This window comes from Papilio xuthus, unplaced genomic scaffold (genome assembly GCF_000836235.2).
Source record: "Papilio xuthus unplaced genomic scaffold, Pxut_1.1 DF827542.1, whole genome shotgun sequence".
Lineage (NCBI taxonomy): Eukaryota > Metazoa > Arthropoda > Insecta > Lepidoptera > Papilionidae > Papilio > Papilio xuthus.
The window spans coordinates 817,849-841,388 of record NW_013531107.1 but is presented as its reverse complement, the minus strand read 5'-3'; the positions used below and the strand labels follow the sequence as shown (position 1 = coordinate 841,388).

Here is a 23,540-nt window from a genome sequence, read left to right as displayed (position 1 = left end):
TAACTTTCTGATGATTCAGGCTCATGTTATGAAATACAGAAAAAGAGTCTATAACGAAAGATGTTGTAGCAAAAGTGTTTACCGAAATCTGAACTAGAGACATCGTGTTGACCAGGATTGTTGGAATGAGTATCAACTTATTGATAGCCTTGTAAGAGTTTATTAACTTAACTTCGGTCTGTCAATACATTTGTAATTTCATGCCAAAAAAAACATTTATACAAAATCAGTGGCAAAGGGTTAACTAGTTCGTTTTATATTTCAATTGAAATTAATGAACAATTCTTATACCATATTTTATGAATTCGTTTATTCCTAAAATTCCGTAAAAATAGACCTGTACTTTGCAAAAAAGTTTTATATTTGATCTATGATTAATTGCTGTTGCAAACATGAAGCATGAACGTAACGCAATTTAGTTTTATTATGTTGTTAACACTGAAATATGTTAAACATTTTCGTACATTAACTAAAATTAAACTTTTATCTATTACAAAATCAAAGATTAAGAAATTTAACAATCATAATTTTAAAAGATAGTAAGCACGAAGTAATTTTATTTAATTTTATCGTAAAACTGATGTAAATAATTATTGAAAGTTGTTTCATTGATTCCGAGAACCTTAATGTTGGCACCACTGTAATCGTGACAAAACTTTCGTTCGCTTCGTCCATGGTGAATAAGTGTTTATGATATTGTACAAAACTTGGAAATTATTATGTGTAAATTGTTAAATAGTGCATTTTAGTGATTTTCTCTAGATTACTTTAAGTACTGCTTTCTTTTTATATTCTTATTCTAACAAATATAGTGCTAAATGATGAGATGAAAAAATGTTATTGTGTGCTAAGTTTTATAATGGCGGCCCGTCGCGTCCCCCGCGCCTCCATTTCGTTGACAGTCAGATATGACAATGCCGAGACGTAGAAATGTTAAAGTTGTTATGTTTTTGTAAATAACCTAAAGTTGGGCAGAGATATTAAAATAGCATAATCCTAAATATGAATACAGAACATCACAGTATCAATACGGGTGGTGGCCAACCTCCTGGTAACTCCGAGGTACTTAGAATTTTTAAGTTATAATCTTTATTACTCCTTGTCCAAAATGTATTAAAACATAAAATATTTGCAGTCTCAAAATCAAAGAGTATCATCTTCCCAGCAACAACAACAATCAAGTAATAATCTGCCTCCCACTACTTCTGCTACCGACCTACGAGTTAATTCGGCAGCTGTTAACGTTGCTTTGTCCAGTGTCGCTAAGTATTGGGTGTTTACAAATCTTTTTCCCGGGCCAATACCTCAAGTTTCTGTGTATGGCCTGCCACCTAATGCAAGGCTTGAAAACGGAAAACCTGTGCAGGTAATTATAGATATTACTCATTATTAATGTAAATAAGTTGCAAAAGGTCAAAATTTGAATAAGCATTTTTAACTAAGTGATATTTATGGGAAAATATATACTAAAAAAATAAAGTGGATTTTACCACTCTTTGAATCAATTTGGATGTGGATGGATCAAACTAGCCAAACATTTACAATGAAATTCATTTTACTGCAATACTAAACAAATACTTAAAGATTACCTAATACTCTAGTTACAAGAAATCTATTTTTTTTCTTTTGCTGGATGCAATAATTGTTTTTTAATATTGTTTTATGTTCATTGTTATAGGAATTGAGCCAAGCTCATGCCGGACTGCTGAATGGTGATCCTAACCTTATTCTCGGTCAGCACAGTGGGCAACCGCAGCTATCTGTATCAGGACCTAGTGGCCAACAAATACCTGTCACTCAAATTATCGCAACACAATTACAATCTGGACAGACGCATGGTAAGTTATCATACAATTTAATTTTGCTGAGCATATTTCTGTTGTAATTATTTATGGCCATTCAATTGAAACCAAAGTTTAATGTTCTTGTTCAATAATTTATAATAACATTGTGGTTTACTAATATTTTAGCATTAAATAGTTTTCTTAATTCACTATACTCAATAATATGATAGTCCAGAGTGATATACCAAAAGATATTAATATTGTTACATACATGTATGTCAAGTTTAACTTAAATTGATTATTCACAATACAGATTTTAATGCTTACAGCATATTTAACATTAAATTAAATAACAAAATCAGTAAAAGAAACTAGTGTAATGTATAGCTTTGCATGACTTTATTTCTATTTCTAGAATCATTGGGGGCGCACAGTCAGCAACAAGATCACAATACTCAGCAGAACTCTGGGAACACAAGCCAAGGCTCGGTTAGCACAAGCCAGCCCTCTCACCAGCAGGTACCCAATAATCGGGTCGACTTTATACAACACCATAACACTGATATGGTAAATCATGTGGTAACCCATACCCTTTACTGCAGGAATGCTAACAATTTGTTGCTATGTAGACAATAGTAATAGAAATATGTAATCTCGGAATTGCATGTTTATGGATGTAAAGAAAAATTGTTTAAAAAAAATAAAGCCATGTTATGCATGAAACCCTAAATGTTCTATATCTTAATAAAATGTTCAAATTGTCAGTAATTTATGTGACCTTCCACCTTAGAACAAATTGTAATTATTTTTTTTTTTGCATTGTTAAAGTAGTTGGAAGTATAATTCTGAAGGCCTTGAATTAACATGTGTGTAGTTTAATTTGGCAAATTGTGTTCATAAAACTTGAGTATTATCTTTGTGTTAAATATTCCCCTAAACTAAATACTTAATCTTTTCTGTTTATTAAAATATAGCTCTGCATGTTAAAAGAAATTAGTTTGTTACTTTTTTTATTAATGCAAAGTTATTTGATTAATAAGCTTAAAATATATGTGTATTGTTATCCACATAATAACTTTCTTTATAGTTTTTTTAACAATAAATAATGTATTGTCCAGGGCCATCATTCCCAACAACATACAATGCAACAACAACAGCTCATGGCAACCAATCGTGACCACGCAAATCAACAGGTAAAATACATTTCTATATATTACATTAGGTAGACCTATAATTATTAAATAATAAAGATGCTAAGATAGCTTCAATACAATGTTGTATATTTAAATAGCATTTTAAAAGCTTTCTACTACCAACTTTTGTTAATTACGGGTGAAAAGAGAAATAAATATTTGTTTGATGTTAATATAATTATTTATTCATGGAATACATATGAATGAATGTTTCGAATATCTACGACCTTTATGTTTTTGTGTTTATCTTGCCTGTTTCTCAAACTCTAGGTTTCAATTACTGAAGAACCAAGGTCATAAAATATTAGCTTTGATTTTTTCATTATGTACCTTATTATCTGAAATGCGGCAATGCTATATACTTATATATGATTGTATGATACAACAAATACTTCATGTTTAAAATAATACTTTTATTCGTTTTATGCTGCTTGTATTATGATAATTAGCCAGTTAGCGAGGTGAGTTTGCTTAGAAATAATTACATAGATGTACATATTGTACAGGGATTTTAACCATGATGCTTTTTATTGGTAATTTCATAAGCTTTTTGTCAAATTCTTGTAAAAAAGATCACTGTTTTAATATAGTACAAAAAGAATTATCTGTTTTTTCAAGATGATATGTTATAAAATGTATAACAAATATTTAGTTGTTTTTGATAGTGGAAACTCATTGAAATACTTTCATTGCAAATTGTTGAAACTTTCTTTTCTTGTAGAAATTAATTTCATTAACAAATTGCTCCTTTTAAAAACTTTATGGATGAATAAATATGATAGAGATTATTAAAATTCTTCACCACCAAAGAGCTACAAGTTAGTGTAGGCGCTAGACAATATGTAAATCTATAAAAATGTTAACAGATACAGCTAACAGTAAGCGAAGATGGCATTGTGACTGTGGTGGAGCCGGGCGGAGGCAAAGTTGTGGACAAAGAGGAGATGCATGACGCTATCAAAATGCCCACAGACCACACACTGACAGTTCATCAGCTACAGCAGATTGTCGGACATCATCAGGTACTGTTTATATTTTAATTTTATTGACTTAAATTAGCATATACAATGTAATTAAATTCGCCCGAGTAGACAATTAACACATTTATTCAGCATGTTTCAAGTGTTTAAAGCATAGATTACTTTCTCATATAAGAATTATCTATTAGTCAAAGTGTTTATATTTGTGTCATACCATCCATTGGATGGCAACAAAATTGTACAGAGGCAGAAAAAACTTATCTCTTTGTTGAAATAAATATAGGTAAAGAGTCTACAATTAATTCTATTATTGTGGATATATAAAGGCATACTTTATGTTAGATAAGGCTTGCTCATTTGCCTCCTTCAAGAAAAATATTCATATACATATTGTCTTGTGTCTTATTATTTTCCTTATACTTATATTTTGTTAGATACATTTTTTTCCTGCTCATAAGTTTACAAGGTCAGAGTATATTGATATTAAAGTGGCAACAAGAACATTCTATTAATTCCTGGCATATTTGATACCAGGTGATAGACAGTGTTGTTCGTATAGAACAAGCCACAGGCGAACCCGCTAATATACTCGTGACTCAAAACCCTGATGGGACCACATCTATAGAGACCAGTGCATCTGAACAGCTTATAGTCAAAGACGAGAAAAACGTTGCGAAAATTGAATCCACACAATTTGCAATACCCGCAGATATTAAGGACATCAAAGGACTTGATTTAAAGGTAAACATACTTTCACTCTGACAATCAGGACAAAAATATATTCTCATGTTAGTTTTTTAGTACACGTAATAAAATTCCAAAATTATTTAACAAATTTATTCAGAATTTGGTCTTCACTAATTTACACATTTACAGTACAACTTAGATGAGGGCTTCAGAAATCCAATCTCTTAAAATGATAAATTTTGATGACAAAACAATCGTATTTCAGAGTGTGGGATCAATGGGTATGGAAGGAGCGGTTGTGAAAATATCAGCGGGCGCCTCAGAACACGACTTGCATGCAATGTATAAAGTTAATGTTGAGGATCTCTCACATTTGTTGGCTTACCATGAAGTTTTTGGTAAACTCAATCCCGAGGGCCAACCACAACCCAAGGTAAAGATATATTTTGAAAAATATATTTAGACAAGAAGGAGACAAATGAGCATACAGGGTAATGTTGAATGACTTCTAATCATAAATAACATGTTCAAATGTGTTGCTAGCTTACATTCAAAGGTTACACTAAAAAAAAAATATTAAATGTATCATATTGGTGCTCTTAAGTGGCCAACTGTTGTGTAAATTGGATGTAATTTTGTACTCCAATTATAATTATCCAGCCAGTTTATGCAACAGCACCACAATTATGTACTTCTATAGCCTAAAATAGTTTAATTGTAAATATGTACCATCACAATTAAGATGTATTTAATATAAATATTAAGTAATGTTTGTAACCCTAGTCGTCAATCTTACAGCCTATAAACGAAGTAGACGAAGCGGGAACTAGCGCTGCCATAGCCGAATCTGATACATCTCCCGGACACCATTCCTGTGACATCTGTGGCAAGATATTCCAGTTCCGATACCAACTTATTGTTCACAGGTAAGCCAATATTAGTGAAATAGAATAAATACATTTGTAAATTATATTTTAGAAACAAAGTTGTAAGAAATCAGTTATTTCACTATAGTACAATTGTTTCGGAAATTTAATTTTGAAACTAATATGAATAGCTAATGTATGAATTGAACTCACTCTTCATACAGGTTTACCTAAAAATGTTTTGTTGTACAGACGATACCACGGCGAGAGCAAACCTTACACATGTCAAGTTTGCGGCACTGCATTTGCTAATGCCATGGAACTTTCCAGACACGGGAAATGTCATCTTGGTAATAATCTTTGATTTTTCCTCTCAATAACAAACACACCAGGGTTATCTTTGTTTATATGTCAAGTCAAAATTAAAACTTTAAATTATCGTGTATGTTGTATCAGCTGGGGATCCTGCAGAGAGACAAACCAAACGGCTGACCCAAGACAAGCCGTACGCCTGCACTACTTGCCACAAAGCGTTCTCACGAAAAGAGCATTTGGACAATCATGTACGAAGCCACACCGGAGAAACACCTTACAGGTACTAAATGACATAATTTAAATACAATTAAGTTATAAATTATAATGCTACATTAGCCATTTAATTACAGAAAGAAATGTAGCGGATTAATATTCTCTTTGTTGTTAGATGTCAGTTCTGTGCGAAGACTTTCACTCGCAAGGAGCATATGGTGAACCACGTGCGCAAGCACACCGGGGAGACGCCGCATCGCTGTGACATCTGCAAGAAGAGTTTCACCCGCAAGGAACACTTCATGAACCACGTCATGTGGCATACAGGTGATGACACTGACATCTTGTGTTATTATACACAGAAAGTACTCACATATGGCTTTTCGCGTTAAGCCAATTGGATCAATGCTATTGCATTTTCTATTGGACGAATTGATCGGTAGAACGATGGACCGAATGGGAAACACCCCATATAACACCCTAGATTAGTTGTCTGCAACATTTTTGCCTGTCAATATTAACATAAACCATAGGTTGGGGCCCATGCACTAGTTGCTTTGATGCGCGCTGTGTTGTGAGTTAAATCTATGAAAACGAAGAAAATATTTCTCTCGGAAAATATACTTCCCCTTCCCATTCCTTATAAGATAAGTATATAACGGTTGGTTGTATAATAAAATTGGCCATAAAGGCTAGAATCAAGGGATTCAGATGGTTCTTAAAAAATACCCAGTGCATGTTCCCTCATAGAAGAAGAGTGATGACAGCTTTTAAAATGTTATATTGTAAAGTTGATTAAACACTTGTAGCATTACTTTTAATGTTATATATTTTAAAAGGAACCATAATGAAGAAAAAAACGCTTTTTGTTTGCAATATAATATTTTGTAGCTGTCGGAGCTCATCATATAAAACATAGGATTAAGTCAATTTTATATTAAACAAATTTTTTTTGGTCCTTATTATTTTTTTCACCCATTGGTTCAAGCTGGAAGTTTTGCACCTGGGTTTTAATTAATTTCCTAAACTTATTGAATTAAAATAATATTTATCTTTTAAATAATACAGATCCAACAGATTTGGTCACAAATAGTGATTTCATCCGAACTAACCTATCACTAGAATTAATTTGTTGAGTAAATATTTAAATAATCAATTTTACTATTAATTTTCCATTTAATTTAATTTTGTTTTATTTTCATTTTTTCTATTTTAAGTTATCACAAATTACTGAAGTAATTGATTATTTGGTTAGCCTAAAATGGCTTAATGCATAAAATACGGTATATCCAAGCCTGCACCTTAGTTACGGTTAAAGTGGTGCAGAAAGTAGAATTGAATGATTCAACTATTTACCCAACAATTAAATATAGTAGATACATGCTAGTTATATTAACATTAAAAAAAATCTTAATTGTTATAAAAAGTCAAAGTAATATAGTTGCATCATTGAATTTTAACAATTTATTTTCTGCCCCACACAAATAGGTGAAACGCCGCATCATTGTCACATATGTTTGAAGAAGTATACTAGGAAGGAGCATTTAGTGAATCATATGCGATCTCACACGAACGATACACCGTTCCGATGTGAACTGTGTGGCAAGTCCTTCACCAGAAAGGAACATTACACCAATCACATTCTTTGGCATACTGGTTAGTATCGCTTTATATTGTATGTACACTCACTTTGTTAAGTCTTAAGATTGCCAGAAAAAGATAAATCGATTACATTTGGCACAAGACAAAACTAAACATAAATGTTGCATGTTTTGAAATAATTTTTTTCAATGTGTATAAGACATATCTTTCGCTGTATACAACTTTGGTGTCATGCTTGGTTATCCGCGTTAAGCTTATCTTAATTTATTTTATTTGTATTCAACTTCTAACATAATGTTCACATAAGAATCTTTTTTTATTCATATTTTATATGAGACTATACTCATGAATTAATTTTTAAGTCACTTTAGACATCTTGGAAAAAATAATGAAAAAATGTCCGAAATAATCAATTCAAGAGATTATGTGAACATATGGGATATCCAATATGTATGAAAATAGCTACGATTTTTTTTTGTTAACAATTGTATAATTGCAGGCGAGACACCGCATCGCTGCGACTTCTGTTCAAAAACGTTCACCCGCAAGGAGCACTTGTTGAACCACGTGCGGCAACACACGGGCGAGTCGCCGCATCGCTGCAGCTTCTGCGCCAAGTCCTTCACACGTCGCGAGCACCTCGTCAACCACGTGCGCCAGCACACCGGGGAGACGCCATTCCAGTGCGGCTACTGTCCTAAGGCCTTCACCAGGAAAGATCACTTAGGTAACTCATAAAATACAAACAGATTCAAATGTAGCTGACGTTTGAAACGTTGCCTTACAAACATTATATAAAAACGAATGTTTGGATGGATGGATGGATATTGGATAGCCTGGAAGAACACGTGTTACTAATTAAGTTTTTTTTAAATTCCGCGCGGACGGAGGCGTAGGCGACAGCTCATTTAATCTAAATCATTCCCCGATAAAACAGTCAGTAGGTATCATCATCGACCCAACGGGAAACTTCCCTTCATATCACCATATACTAAAAAAATCTGACAATTGACATTTGTATAATTTCCAGTGAACCATGTCCGTCAGCATACCGGGGAGTCTCCTCATAAGTGTTCCTACTGCACGAAGACGTTCACACGCAAGGAGCATCTGACCAACCACGTGCGTCAGCACACGGGCGAGTCGCCGCATCGCTGCACATACTGCGCCAAGTCCTTCACCAGGAAGGAGCATCTCGCCAACCACACCAGGTAACATCAACACATATTGCACATCTCCTGTATCCATGTCATCATTGTCTGTATAACCATATAAGTGATGATTCATTTTCTGGACCTTTTCCCATATATGAAGTCAGTTCGTTATTTTATCTGACGCTGGTGTAACTTTCAGATTTGTCATTACTCATTGTAATCTTTAATTCTTGATTTAATTACATCTAATCATTAACCATCGTCTTAATAAGTAGGTTAGTACTTCAAAATTATACATTTTTTAGTAAATTATATAATGACAAAATTAAATAAAATCCCAGTTTTTGACGTTATCCATTGGGTCCTGTAATAATTCTGTTTGAATTAACTACCTTGAAAAATGAATGACAATAATGACATTGATGTATCAGATGTGCTAAGTCGCTATTACAAGCTTGTATAGATTTGTAATTCAAAAGTTTAATACAACTTGTAAAAAGTATGAACACAAATACTTGTCGTTTTTCAAACTAAAGATAGCATTCAAGCTTTTTCTCATCATAGATTATGTAGACGAGAGATCGTCCCAAGTAAACCAATCAGTTTTTTTTTTAATTTTTTTCAAGTTGTATTGAAACTTATTGCTAAGTTTATTTGTTAGAATTGTAATGTAATTGATGTTGGTGTTATCATGTGTAGCCATCATATTCTGTGTTACATTAAGTGTTACAACTCGACAATGCTGTGCTACACGCTCTTAGGCCGAATGGACATACTCTCCCTACTATCTATATGTACTGGGCATGTTTACATAGTAGTTTGCATGTACTTTGCATGACTTATTATATAGAAATTCCCCGTTCCTGCCGATGAAGTTCATATAAAAAGTCGTGAGTCATTAACTTTATGTAAGTCTGGAACGGCATTGTGTGAAGTTTCCCCTGAATGCAACTGCGGTAGCACAGCATTGTGCATTCCGATTTGACCTCCGATGCGGAGTGACACCTTGCCGACCCATCCTGTCGCTTACACCAGATTAATATGCTAATAGATGAGCTTGCCAAATAAATTCTCTCAAGACAGCGAAAAATTCCAAGCTGCTATTTCAATTATTGATTTACATAAAATATTGAATTAAATATTGCTGTAATTTTTCCGATGTGTAAGCGATGACGATAATTTAAAAAATAATATAATATTAAATAACAATTAAATTATTCTTTTAAGAACATTTTATTGTTTATCTAATATTTTCGAATAAAAATCCCGTGAATTACACAATTTTACTTCAGTGACTGTTCAATTTGTTGCGCACCATTTTACTGATGTAAAATTAAGATAACGTCGTTGTAGTTACCACGAAACCGAGAACAACTTTTTAACATTATAAATGAAGTAAATTCATAAAAAAAATCAAATCGGAATGTACTCTGTTGCGCAGACAGCATACGGGCGAAACTCCTCACAAGTGCACGTACTGCACGCGGTCGTTCGCGCGCAAGGAGCACCTCACGAACCACGTGCGCCAGCACACGGGCGACATGCCGCACCCCTGCTCCTACTGCAACAAGCGGTTCACGCGCAAGGAGCACCTCGTCAACCACGTGCGGTGCGTATACACATACCTCCCTCCACTCCACCACACTGCTCACGGACACGAACACACAAATAGACACGAAGCACGTGCCGCGCGCAGCATATCCTCATGTAAGGCGCTACATATCCCTCCACACAGACACTAACAGACACAAGGAGCATGCGCCGCGATTGTCTTCGCTGACGGACGACCTACGTGTGGTGGCATTACACATCCCTTCACGCAGTCACGTTACAATTACTACGTAGGACTATCGTCAAACATTTCGGTGCGTATACATGTGCCTACACGAACATGTACACACAGTTTCTTATATTTTTATTTAACTCCTCATAGCATCAAACATTTGGGGTTCAATCGGCAATAACTAAAGCATCTAGATCGAGGTAAATTTTCTTATTCCCCATCAAACATTACATTCCGATTGAGTCCCATTTGCTGAGACACTATTTATTACTAAATAACTAAAGGCACTTAATCGGAATGTATTGACCGCAGATTGCATACGGGCGAGACTCCGTTCAAGTGCACGTATTGTACGAAGGAGTTCTCCCGCAAGGAGCACCTGACCAACCACGTTCACCAGCACACCGGGGAGACGCCACACAAGTGTCCTTTCTGCACCAAGACATACTCCCGCAAGGAACATTTGACCAACCACGTCAGGTGACTTACTTGCCTTACATAACTATATTTAATATTAGAAATGTAAATCCGACATATGCGACGAAAAGAGTTTCATTTCTTATCAAATTTCATTTAACTTTTTTCGTCGCATTAGTCTATCTGTCGTAGTTATAGAAATAATATTTACAGTATAGCTGTGTTGTCCGCGCCTTTTCTTGTTTCTTTTACCTGGTTATAAATTGTGCTATTTTACTGTATTACACTGCATGCGAAATTTCCTTTCAGTTTACTGGTAAAAGGCGTGAAGCTGAAAGTTAGGATTGCTTAAGCTAAGCCTTACTGTAGTATCTAGTGCTCTCATAAAAATAAATAAATTGTCACTAAAATATTTATTAGCTTTATCATGGATATCCAACTTCCATTACATCTATATACTTCATGTTTACCTCTGAATGTAAGAAATTCTTTTACTTTAAAGAAATTACATAATAATGTAAAAAAATATTGAATCCTTTTAATCTAACGTTTCGATATTAATTTAAATAGTTCTGTACATTATACAGACATACATGAAAAATATAATTATGAGTATTTATTAGAGAACTAAAGTGGAACGTGTTTGTGTCAGAATCCACACCGGGGAGTCGCCGCACCGGTGCGAGTACTGTGACAAGACATTCACGCGCAAGGAGCACCTCATCAACCACCTGAAGCAGCACACGGGCGACACACCTCACGCCTGCAAGGTCTGCTCCAAGCCATTCACCAGGAAGGAGCATCTTATGACGCATATGAGGTATCACATGACAACATTCTGTACATTTAACCGACATACAACGATATATGATTGTAATAAACCTCAACTTTATTTTTTTCCCAGAGCGCACAACTGTGGCGAGAGACCGTACTCATGTGGTGAATGTGGCAAATCCTTCCCCTTGAAAGGTAACCTGCTGTTCCACGAGCGATCGCATCAAAAAGGCGGCGGGAACAGACCATTCCGATGCGATATTTGCTCCAAGGATTTTATTTGCAAAGGTAAACAACTGATAATCTAAAAAACATTTTGGAGCTTTCACTTCAAGACTAAATATCGTCGAGCACACATGGTAGCGCTGCTAGATGCGCCCGTCAAGGTATTAAATGTAATGTGTATTGCAGGTCACTTGGTGTCGCACCAGCGCACGCACCAGCCGGCGGGCGAAGCGGCAGCCGGCGAGCAACCCGCCGCGCCTGAGCCTTGCGACAAGGACGCTGCTGACCGCCCCGAGCGCAAGCACGACATCAGGTACCTACACACGCATTCCAAACAAATAATCACATTTTAAAACCTCCATATACACCAAACATGGGCTATAAAGCAAAATTTTTAATTTTTATTGTCAGAAAGTGTAATTATCTTAATATCATATTAATATATTTTATCACCATTTTAGAACAACAACTAACGAAAACAGACCGACAGAAGAAGAGGTCGCTCAAAGTCAGCAAAATAATGCTGTTATGCAAATTACAAGCCAGGTTAGTATTGATATTTATATAGACTATAATGGTTAAAAATATCCGTTATACGGACGATATGTTTTAAAAAGCAAATGTAATATGTGATAGTTGTTGTATATTATTAATCTATATAATTGTCAGGTTCGCGGCGGAACTAGTAGCGCTAGCGGTGTGTCGACGTTCCCGCACACATCTAACGCGCAGCACCACGCCGGCGGGGTCGCGCACCATCCAGTCACCGTCAACTACTAGCGATCGCCCACGCATTCGCACAGCGTGCCGTCTGCACAGCTCATGTGCGCCTAGTACTTGCCCTATTCTGACGTAGTATGGTGCGTGAGAACCAGTACTACTCTTAAGTGCGCCTAGTATCTGCTGCATACTCAGCATGCAGCGGAACGTAACGCTCATGTGCTCCTAGTACTTGTTCTGATCAATGTGACATAGAACAATAAGTGAAATAATAACTCGTTTGAATCTAGTGCGCTCATTTACTGATATGTGAAAACTCGCGCTAAACGCCATCGTACGCAGTGATTTGTTGTGTTTTAATACTGAACTGTTTATCTCTTGTAAAGTCATGCACTTTTAGTACCTGCTGCCGTGCGACGCAAACCTTAACAAAAACCCTGAAACAACCACCTTCCTTGCAGAGTTTAACTGATGCCTATCGACGCGATTATTTTCATTATCGTCTCAGTATCAGAAGATACGAATTTGAAAATTATTTTTTTATCATTATGACGAAGCTTTTCTTCTAGTTACACTTTAACATATTGAGGATTCACTACTAAGTAAAAATGCCAGTTTTATCGTTATTAATGTTTTTTTTAAATATGTGACAATATGTAAAGTTTATGATGAGATGTCAACATATGATGATTAAAAGGTGAATGAAATGAAGAATTTTACATATAACGTACAAGGGGCGATAAAAATGTACAAAAGTACTAATATGGACATAAATTAAGAGGTTAAAAGGGATAAAAGATTTGTTGTACGAATAGTAAATATTGTGATTTTATAGTCTGCGTTTCTCGACGCATACATCAATTTTGTAATAACTGTTTTGAGTGTAAAACGAATGTATTATGTTGTAAAAAGTTCTTATTACTTTTTCTTTGTATTATGTAATTGTAGAAAGTGTAAAGAAGGAGAAAGAAATCATGTAAAATTGAGATGTGTTTGAAGAATTTGGGGAGATATATGTGTAACAAATTCATTTTTGTGTAGAAACTGTGTATGTAGGTACTTGTCAGAACTGTCCATCCCCTTTTTTGTAAGGTTGAGATAATAAAACGGCGCCATCTTTAACAAAGAAAATTACATTCCTACTGAAAAATATTTTTTCGTATTTTTTATATGGATATCAATTCGACGAAGATGATAGAAATTTAAAGGATTCTTTAAATGAGTATTTTTATTATTTTATAACTAAGTAAAAAAATATTTTAACTTATTTTAGCAAATGCATTTGAACTAAACCTAGTAACTAACATGTCTTAAACAAGGTTTACTAATAATGTTTGATAGTAGAATTGTTAATTTAACAACTGTGATGAATTTAAATAAAAAATAATAGCTTGGAGTTTACGACCGATGTTATTAAACATTAAGCCGATTTCACTAGTGGTAAATGAATCCTTTGTACACAATAATAAATACTTGTATCATATCAAAATGTAAAATTATTTTTTACTTTTTTTAAGCATTAATTCATAATCTAACATTACTTAGTGCAGGTAATCACAGAGCTTTTGTTTGTTTATTTTATGTGTCTCATTGAAATTGGGGACCATCACAAATGAAAATAAAGTTGCTAATCAAATTATAATTTTTAAGTATATTTAATTTTGTCATGTATCTTTTGTTAGTTATCTTTTGCCATTATTGCCCAGTCCAAGGTGAATAAGATTTAAATAAGTATTGTTTTATGGCAAATAACTGTTTTAAATTAGCTTTTACTCCTTTGTCTTTTAAGGACTTAGGACAATGAGTCGGACCTTTCTCACTAATCATTTGAACTGCTACTCTGATGACAACCAAACAGGGAACCAGATGTATTGGTTATGACCAAAGAGATTCAAATATAATACTAATTATAGAGTGGACATTACAAGCATTTTTCTTTAAATTATTTAATGCATAATCACACATTGGTCAGTAATCAAAGTAGTCAAACGAAACAAGCAGTAGTTATTATTTCAGCATACTGTTTGGTTTGTAATGTCCCCTCTATGATAAACACACTTCAACTAAAGCTTGCAATTACTAGCAAACATTGGTATATATTTGAAATATATCAACTTTTGATAGTAATGTCAAACTTTTTTTGTACATGTATTTATATGTTAAATGTCTTTGGTTGTGACATAAATATAAGTTGCATAGTTGTGGGATTGCGTATTTGCTTGAGTTAGGCAACCCGGTTAGCGGAGTGGTGTTGTAATCACTTCACAAGTAATTGTTACACGGCTTGTAAACATTATCATAGTATGTACCTAATCTGTATATAAATAGTTATAATTTAGTTATGTAAGGTAGGGAATTTAAGACTAATAGGCATATATCAATTATGTAAAACTTAAAATTTAATATGTTATTACTAAAAGAGAGGTATTAAACGATTTTGAATCGTCTGATATTTTTAAGTTTTTTTCTGAGTTTTGGTGGGAGTATTTTGTATCACAAGGCATATTTGGTAATGTCAACCTTAACGGTGCCACGCTAATTTATATTTTATAGAGAAATCTTAAAGCATAGATACAATAATGTAAAATAAAACCTTAACTTATGTTCAGTACTTTGATATGAATGAGATTAAAATGTGAAAACAAAATTGTTTTTGTTAATCCCCCTCCATTATGATCCCTAACCTAGCCTTATTGTTAACTAGCTGGCCCGCGACGCCGTCTGTGCGGAATTAAAAAAAAATATAATCAGTTCAGCCTATGAGTGCCTCTAGACTATGTTCTCTAGACATGTATGCCAAATTTCATCGAGATCAACCGTTTTGGCGATTCCTTCAAACAAACATCTATCCATCCATCCAAACATTTGCATTTATAATATGACTAAGATAGTTGAAAAAATGTTACTGAGACCAATATCTTTGTATAAGCCATATTGTCATCTCTAAGTATCTGATAAAAAAGAAATAATATGTTTAATAGAGATTTGATTTCAGAAGATTTGGAGATTTTGGTCTTTGAAACAAAGAATAGCAATATAAACAAGTCAATTGTAAAGTTTTGCAAAATATAATCTGTTTATTGATGCATTTGTACATTTTTATATACATTTATGTTTATATCATATATCTTAATCTACAAGTTTAACATTCAAGCTTCAACGGCCACCTTGTTTGTCTTATTCTTAGCTCTTTGTGGCCTTGCCGGAATATCATCAGCCTTGGCCTCTGGCAGTTTATCTTCAGGTACATCCGGCAATTGATCAGCAACATCGAGAATAGACTCAAGCTCAGCTTCAATAGCCTCATCATCTTCTGAAGTCAGTTGGCCAGAAATCATTTCATCAATCTCTCTCTGTTTCTCTATACCTTCCCGAGTTTCATCCATAATTTTCTCTATCTCATCTATGCTTAGAATATCATGAACCTTCTTTAATGCATCATTTCCAGTCTTAAGACCCTCTAGTACCTGCGGACATAGATACAATTGTAAAAATCTAAACAATAACTATAACAGAGGGTTTTCCACTGCTAAAACTAAAAATTATATATTTCATTACAATTTTACAACTGTGTACCGTGATAATGTTCCCAGAATAGGTAACAAACGAAATGTCAAGTAATCAATGGAAATGACAGGGTTAGGGAATGAAATTACAAAGATAAATTGCAAATAACATTAATATTGAATACAAAAAAAAATAATATACCTGTACTTCAATCTGTGTGAATTCGAGATCGTGGGTTAATTGCTCCAACTTTTCTAGCTGAGTATCAGTGTTCTGCAGCAACTGTTCTTGATACCTCTTTTTCTTCAATAGAAGTTTTGCTCTATCTCGTTTGTCTTCTGAAAGTAGTTTCTTAGCTAATTGCCGATCTCTTTCTAGGTTAAGTTCTATTTTCTTTTGATATTGTTTTAATTTATCTCTTTGTTGCTTCAACTGCAGAACTGCCTTATCTTGCTCCGTTACCCTGCTCGCAGGTTTTTTACTTTTACCAAATAGAGCACCCATTTTATCAAAATTATATCATGGAATGTGCATTAAAAACCGCGGTATTTTATTTTAATTTCTATGTTTAGTTAAATACCTATTTACATTACATTAGATTTATTTATGATTAGTTTAAATTAACAATTATTAAAGATAACATAAAAATGTAAAACTTTTGACATTTAAAAATGTCAGATGGGAGTCAAAGAGTAGTAAAACAGAAGATTCAGAGATAACATAGAGCACATATATTGCAGTAGAATTGTAAAATTGTTTTATTTTAATTTAAGATGAAGAACAATTTTATATAACAGTTATGAAAAAGTGAAGGAGATAAATAAAACAAACAAATATATTTTAAATTTTAATAAAATAATCCTTAATGGATGGCTCACACATTCTATTTATAGTCAATATTTATTACAACATTTCATAAGTGTAAGAAAAAGATAAATACCTGAATCACTCCTCAGTGGACTCTGGTATACAGAATTTAACCTCCCTAGGGATAGATGGTAGAGGTAGCTACAACTTACAAACATATTTTTAGGAGATAAAATAACAAGTTCATATCTAGCTTATAACATACATGCATTGACCAATTAAATTTTTCTATTATAACCTTCTTAATAATACCGCGACTATGCTATGTCACCTCGAAACCGTCGCTGGAGATTTTCTGGAAGTTTCTACCGCTACTTCTTCAGCTTCACAGGTGCATTAATTTCAAAAGTACCTCAGTGGTGGCGACCATCCAACTTTCTTCCTAATTCTTCTGCGGTTTGCCAACTGAAAAGTCCATCGAAAAACTAGAAACTAGCGTGGGTAAGTATTAATTTTGAATTCACATGCGACAATAATCATTTTAGTCATAATGAAAATTTAAATTGAAAAAATCACAATCATTGTCAGACATGTGCTCCAAAAATATTTGGGGTATTTATTTCACAACATAGCAACAAGTTGTACTTCTTATAAAATTATCAAAATATACACAAAACTTGTTGCTATATATTTTATGTGGGTACCTGCAAATATACAGATGATAGGAAAACAGCATCCGTTATTTAGACGAGGAGCGTATGAGACACGCCCCGTCACACGTCCCCTGACATGGCAACTATGGCAATGTACAGACAAAGCGGCTGACCAAATAACTTTGTACTCGATCACAATTCAACTATTGTATTCGTGCTAAGTGCAGAACTTGTTCAATTCTCCCTAACACCCTAGATCGAAACAAATCCTAACAAATACCTGACATCGCTTTATCCGGACTGTAGCTGGACAACTCGTTATTTGACGACGCCAAAGAGATTTGTAATAAGAATACCTCTAATTGACGCCGAGACGCGGGGCACATCCGAGTTCCGTCGGGAGCCCGCGCGCGCTCGCATTTCACACTAAATGCGAGCGAGCGCGAGATTTACCAACAAAATTTTCCAACGCTCAGCCCAAGCTGTTCAAAATACCAATTAAAATACCTGCCAAGTCCGTCGGCGTGACGTCAACTACAGAATACAGTAACGGGTTCAACATAACCCCTCATATCATTGCCATATGTACCGATGTTATATTTTGATATGATACTATCAGCTGTAAAATAACAGTGTTCACTTTATTACTTATTTATTCATATTGTTTTTAGGAGAAAGAGTTGTTTTGTTGTGTGTATGATTAGTCGTTAGGAAAAATGCTTTAGGTACCTCTGACTGAGCTGAAATTGTGGAGGAGAATGAGCGTCGCGCTACGGATGATGAAGTCATGTTTACGGTGTTTATAGAAGCGGGTGCGCAGGATAACATATACTTACCGGTTTCAGGCGCTTTTGTGATACCTCAGTCCATTAATGACGTTCGCGTTCGCGGGAGCGGCGACGCGACCGCTCGTGTGGCGAACCTTTCCACAAATGAACAAAATAAGTATTATTATTCAAAACATTAATTTATATTATTCATTGTGAAATGAACCTTATATGTAGTATGAACAGAGGTTAATATTACTCACGCCTGTCCTTGCGGTGTTTCCTCTCGCGGTCGCGTTCGCGCTCCCGCTCGCGGTCCTTGTCCCTGTCCCTCTCGCGCTCGCGCTCGCGATGCCTCTCGCCGTCCCGCTCTCGCTCCTCGTGTCTGCCGCCTTTTTCCTCACGAACTGGTCTAAAACACCATACAAATAATGCAATACAGAAATTCTGATTTCTCAATTAAATTGAAAACCATACAATAGTAGAGGCTTATGAATATTTATGACTTTATCTAAGTGCATTTAACTATTTTCAGCTCTATAACTGTCTGGTTCATAAAAAATTATTAAAAAAATGTTGATTACAAAAGTTTTAATACAAATAATCTATCTTCGGGTGCACTTGTATTTAATCATATTGTCATTCTATTTGAAAAAAAAATATAGAGACAATTTTTGTCACGTCAGTGGAATTTCACAATTTTATACACATTTTTTAACTTACCGGTGTCGTTCCTTTTCCCTCTCTTTATCGCGGTCCCCGCGGTCTCGTTCCCTGTCCTTGTCGGAGCGGTCTCGCTGCTCGCGGTCGCGCTCCATGCGCTCCCGGTCGCGGCGGTCTGAACCGAGGCCGCCGCCGCCACCGCCGCCACTGCGCGAGTAGCGGTCTCGTTCCCTGTCCTCGCGCCTCTTCTTCTCTTTCTCTTGCTGTTCTTTCTCCCGAGCCTCGCTCATCTCTTCATACGCTTGACGAAGCTTGAAATACCTTTGAATACGTACCGAAACAGATTTATAATAGCGTCATAAGAATTGTGTTGTACGGATTTTACAAGTATAAAGATATAAATTGAAGACAGTTTGCAGCGGAAATAAAGAACTGTATATAATTTTTTTTTAAATATTGCCAATCGATCAAAACATTTGTAAGACTACAATAGACACTTTTCTTTGTTGATATGAATTTATACAATAGTATCATACCCAACATGTTGTTTCCCGGAGAGATGGTCATCAATGCGTTGCTGAGCATCACCAACAATCAAGAAAGCACCGCACACAGGGCACACCTCCATCTGCTTCTCTTGTGCTGCTGCGAGCTCCGCAGTCATTGACCAATGACTAAAATACAATAAAAAAAGATCAAAATCAGTATTCGTAATAAGAAAAATAAAAATTCGTAAATGTGTATTCCATTGTAGCCATTATCAAGTGACATTTAATTTGATGGTTAAGAAAATTTTAATAAAGAGGAAAGATTTGAGAAAAATTTTAAAAATAAATCTCCATCTGGTTACTACTTTTTATTTATTGTATCCCAAAGCCTTTTGCTATATGTCACATAAGAAAAGGAATTAAGTTTTTATCCGCACCTGTTTTCTTGTTGTTTGAGAAGCTGGTCCTTTTCCTCTTTCAATCTGTCACACAACTTCATGAGGCCTTGCGCCTGTTCTACGTCGCCGCGCGTTCCCGCCTCCTCGGCCTCCTCCACCAATGATGTTATCTTCTCCGATAAAAGTGTCACCTAAATTATTTATTAATAACGGAAATAATAAATTGACTTTAAGATTTTTTTTTCAGACTCTATCAATGTAAAAATTCCAAAATCTTCATGTATGTATTCAATATGTTTTTAGACAGATATCTTGAGCAGTTGAAACAAACAATTATTATTTCATTTATATGGCTTTCATAACATGAAGCCATAAAAATTTAGTTATAGTAAAAATGAGTTATGTAAAAATATCATATAGTATTATAAAACCTATGCATTATTCTAGACTATGTTATATATCTATGCCGAATTTCAGAAAGATTCATACAGCGGTTCTCGTGACACTTTAAAATAAACATCCATCCATCCAAACATTCACATTTATATTATTGATGAAGTATCCCTACCTGCTCTTGATTTTTTTCAGTTTGAGCTTGTGTCATTGGAGGACCTTCAGGTTTTGAATTCATAAGCTCTAGTCTTTGCTTTCCCTTCTGAATTTTTCCTACAAACAGAAATGTTATTTTAAAAATATTAATCAATAATTAGCACATTGCAGAAACAATGTTTTTGTGAATATGTGTTATATTTTTGTGTTTTAAAAAAAATATAATAATATAATTTGTACACATGTTTCTGCAGTGGAAACCTGTGGTTAAATGGCTTAATACAAATCCAAACCAAGTTTTATATATTTTATATAACACTTTGAGAATAACCTAATATAAAACGGGCTAAACACTCACGCATATTCCTCCGGTGTCGCCACCAACTACTTTGAGAATATGTCTCATAGGAGCAACATGTAGCAAAACATTAACATTATACTTACTTTCTACTTCACTTATCATGTGTCTACAAAAGCGTAGAAATTCTTCAACATATTGGGACTTTTTGTATGATGTTTCTGCTTTCTGGAATAGTTCTTTGACCTCATCATCATGAACTTTTGGACAAGCGCCCAAGTCCGCTCGGGTATTTACAAACAAATCATGTGGGCAAAATTTCACCATGAAATATTTGCAATACTGTAAAAATAACAAGAAATTAATGTCTTTAAAGTAAGGTTAATTTTCTTGTCACACTCGGAATACGAAATATTCTCATGAAAATGTATGATAGAAATAGTAAAAGCGGTCTTACTTCAGGATCCTCCCAATTTGGTTTCTTTATTTTCTCATTGGGGTTTGTATTGCGGTGTCGTCCCATCAATTCATCCAATAACTGTGCAGCCGCTAACACCGCCATTGTTGATAACTTACACTTTGCTTTGATAAAGTTAATACATGAGAAATAAAAGGTGTAACAACTGTTTTACAGTATCAAATAATTAACTTTAGGAAGTTAACGAAAATAAACGTATTTTACCATGAAAATTATCACCATTTTAAGATTACTAATAGGGTTGTACCTAGGACTTGTCGTGCATATGCACAGCACAGCCAAGCAGTCCATGGCAAAATTTGTTTTTTTTTTATTTTCAATAAGATAAAAAAATTAAGGTTTTGAATCCACGAGAACCATACACTTTTATGAATAATTTAAAGTTACTTCATTAATGTAAGATCCTCTAATATTTCCCTAAATATGGCTAAAAAAGATTTTTAACTCCACCACATATTCTTTGCGTTTTCGTAATATGGTAAGACGATTGTTACAGCTGTCATTTGTCAGACTAAGAAGTAAACAATTGTAGTTTTTGTTAACAATTTCTAAATAAAATATCTATTTTTTTTCTACGAACGAAAATTTAAGTCTAAGTTGTCTAAAATCTTCCTATAAGATCAAGTCACATTGAATAAAATGAAAAGTGAATCTAATGACGATCAGTTATCTTCAAAACAAGACGCCAGAGCTAAACTTCGGGAATCATTTTTGAAGGCTGTTAACAGTTTACATGGTTAACACATCATTTTAATTTTCAAATTTCTTAGTTTGATGACAAGCAGATGGTTAAAAACTTCATAATACTATAATAACTAAGAGTAAAGTTTAAATTATTCTGTGAATTTTAAATTTTTCTATCTAAATACCATCATTTGAATTATTTAAAAGCCAAACGCGAAAGTCCTGTCCTGGTGTCTGCACCAGCTAAATCAAAAATAATAACAGAGTAAATACTCTGTAAAGGACACCTTGCTGAGTTCTGTGTAGTTGTGTGATAATCATTGTTTATATTGTCTTTTTTTTTATAGGTGAAAGCTGTTCAATCTTTACATATGAACAATCTAAGTTAACAGGGACCTTCTCAAGTTGGAAACCTGATGGCTCTGAAGTTTTAATTCATGATATGAAAACACCAGCTAATATTGTAATGACATCAGCATTGTTAAGAATCCCCGACATTTTAGCAATACAATTTGATAATCCTGTAGTATTAAAAATATGATAGTTTTTACATTGATATACTGTCAAACATTGGTACAAATATATTTTGGCTCTCTTTTTGTCAAAGAGAATGAGAAAGACAAATATATTGAGTGCAAGCAGAGTGCACTTTCAAGTGCCACCAACTTGTTTAGCAAATTTACTTTAATTTTATTGCAATACCAGGAAAGTGTAAATTGAGTTCATCAAAATCATAGTGGCACAGTACAGTCAGCTGCATAAATATAGAAACATTTAAAAAATTTTGGAAACTTACATATGCCTTTGGTTCAATAATATGTAAGCCTGTCTTCGCAAACTGAATGCATTTATAGTTGGAAGTTTTAGGATGGATGTATGCACTCATACTTTTAAAACAGAAGGCATAATCAAGTTTCTGAAGCTTCGTTTACATATGTATGCAGGTGACTATACATGTTAATAATAAAAGAATTTGTATGAAAAGGTAATATATATGCCGACATTTTGAAATGTTGATAAGTGTTTATTACTGTTACTACTGTTAGATTGTTGTGTGATTACTACTGTTAAAAATACATCAAATTTTTAAATTAAATGAAATAATTTATTGGCATAGTTTGATTTATTAAATCCTAATTAGCAATGTTCTTTCATCTGAATTTGCACATAGGCTAAATATTGTAATAAAAAACATAATAATTAGCCTATGTGTGCTTCCACACTATGTTGTACGTCTGTGCCAAATTTCATCAAGATCAGTTAAGTTGTTCTAGAGTTACCTTCTAAAACCATCCATCCATTTATACTATTAGTAATATTATAATATTAGTAAGAAAGATAAATTGAGACAGATCTTAATCATTTCTGTTGTGTCAGTATACAAACAAATATTTCAGGTTATATTCAACTTTTTACATTTCATAATTTTGATTCTAATTTAAAATTTTACCCTTAACTTTTGTTTATTGGTATAACCTAGTCTACCTATTACACGTACATTGTTATCTTGTTTTGTGATACGACTGATAAAGCTA

General features: G+C 34.1%; 3 protein-coding genes across 11 annotated transcripts; 1 reads left to right on the top strand and 2 right to left on the bottom strand.

Moving 5' to 3' along the window:
* Positions 1–661: 661 nt before the first annotated feature.
* On the top strand, positions 662–15,354 carry LOC106118997 (zinc finger protein 271). 7 transcript variants are annotated; one of them, XM_013313812.1, is made up of 22 exons: positions 662–1,062; positions 1,136–1,366; positions 1,679–1,838; positions 2,200–2,351; positions 2,903–2,977; positions 3,844–3,999; positions 4,492–4,698; positions 4,910–5,077; positions 5,443–5,570; positions 5,763–5,860; positions 5,967–6,105; positions 6,214–6,365; positions 7,527–7,694; positions 8,140–8,367; positions 8,671–8,851; positions 10,236–10,403; positions 10,890–11,057; positions 11,647–11,814; positions 11,899–12,056; positions 12,180–12,306; positions 12,455–12,539; positions 12,663–15,354. In XM_013313812.1, the coding sequence occupies exons 1-22, from the start codon at positions 1,003–1,005 to the stop codon at positions 12,771–12,773; spliced, it is 3,288 nt and encodes a 1,095-aa protein (XP_013169266.1). In that variant the 5' UTR covers positions 662–1,002; the 3' UTR covers positions 12,774–15,354. The 7 variants fall into 7 exon arrangements, with proteins under 7 accessions (XP_013169266.1, XP_013169265.1, XP_013169268.1 ...); XM_013313811.1 differs by having other exon boundaries at positions 2,200–2,303; positions 11,647–12,056; XM_013313814.1 differs by lacking the exon at positions 10,236–10,403.
* A 414-nt stretch (positions 15,355–15,768) lies between these two features.
* On the bottom strand, positions 15,769–16,839 carry Vps20 (vacuolar protein sorting 20). Its single transcript, XM_013313597.1, has 2 exons — positions 16,422–16,839; positions 15,769–16,180 (listed from the first exon to the last, which is right to left on the bottom strand). Exons 1-2 carry the CDS (start codon positions 16,722–16,724, stop codon positions 15,863–15,865), a joined length of 621 nt encoding a protein of 206 aa, XP_013169051.1. The 5' UTR covers positions 16,725–16,839; the 3' UTR covers positions 15,769–15,862.
* A 215-nt stretch (positions 16,840–17,054) lies between these two features.
* On the bottom strand, positions 17,055–21,592 carry LOC106119116 (luc7-like protein 3). Of its 3 annotated transcripts, XM_013313999.1 has the most exons (9): positions 21,301–21,591; positions 20,990–21,185; positions 20,565–20,662; positions 20,036–20,187; positions 19,647–19,784; positions 19,171–19,431; positions 18,711–18,859; positions 18,517–18,602; positions 17,055–17,492 (listed from the first exon to the last, which is right to left on the bottom strand). In XM_013313999.1, exons 1-8 carry the CDS (start codon positions 21,403–21,405, stop codon positions 18,550–18,552), a joined length of 1,152 nt encoding a protein of 383 aa, XP_013169453.1. In that variant the 5' UTR covers positions 21,406–21,591; the 3' UTR covers positions 17,055–17,492; positions 18,517–18,549. The 3 variants fall into 3 exon arrangements, with proteins under 3 accessions (XP_013169453.1, XP_013169454.1, XP_013169452.1); XM_013314000.1 differs by having other exon boundaries at positions 17,055–18,602; positions 20,036–20,166; positions 21,301–21,592; XM_013313998.1 differs by having other exon boundaries at positions 17,055–18,602.
* Between the last annotated feature and the right edge of the window lie 1,948 nt (positions 21,593–23,540).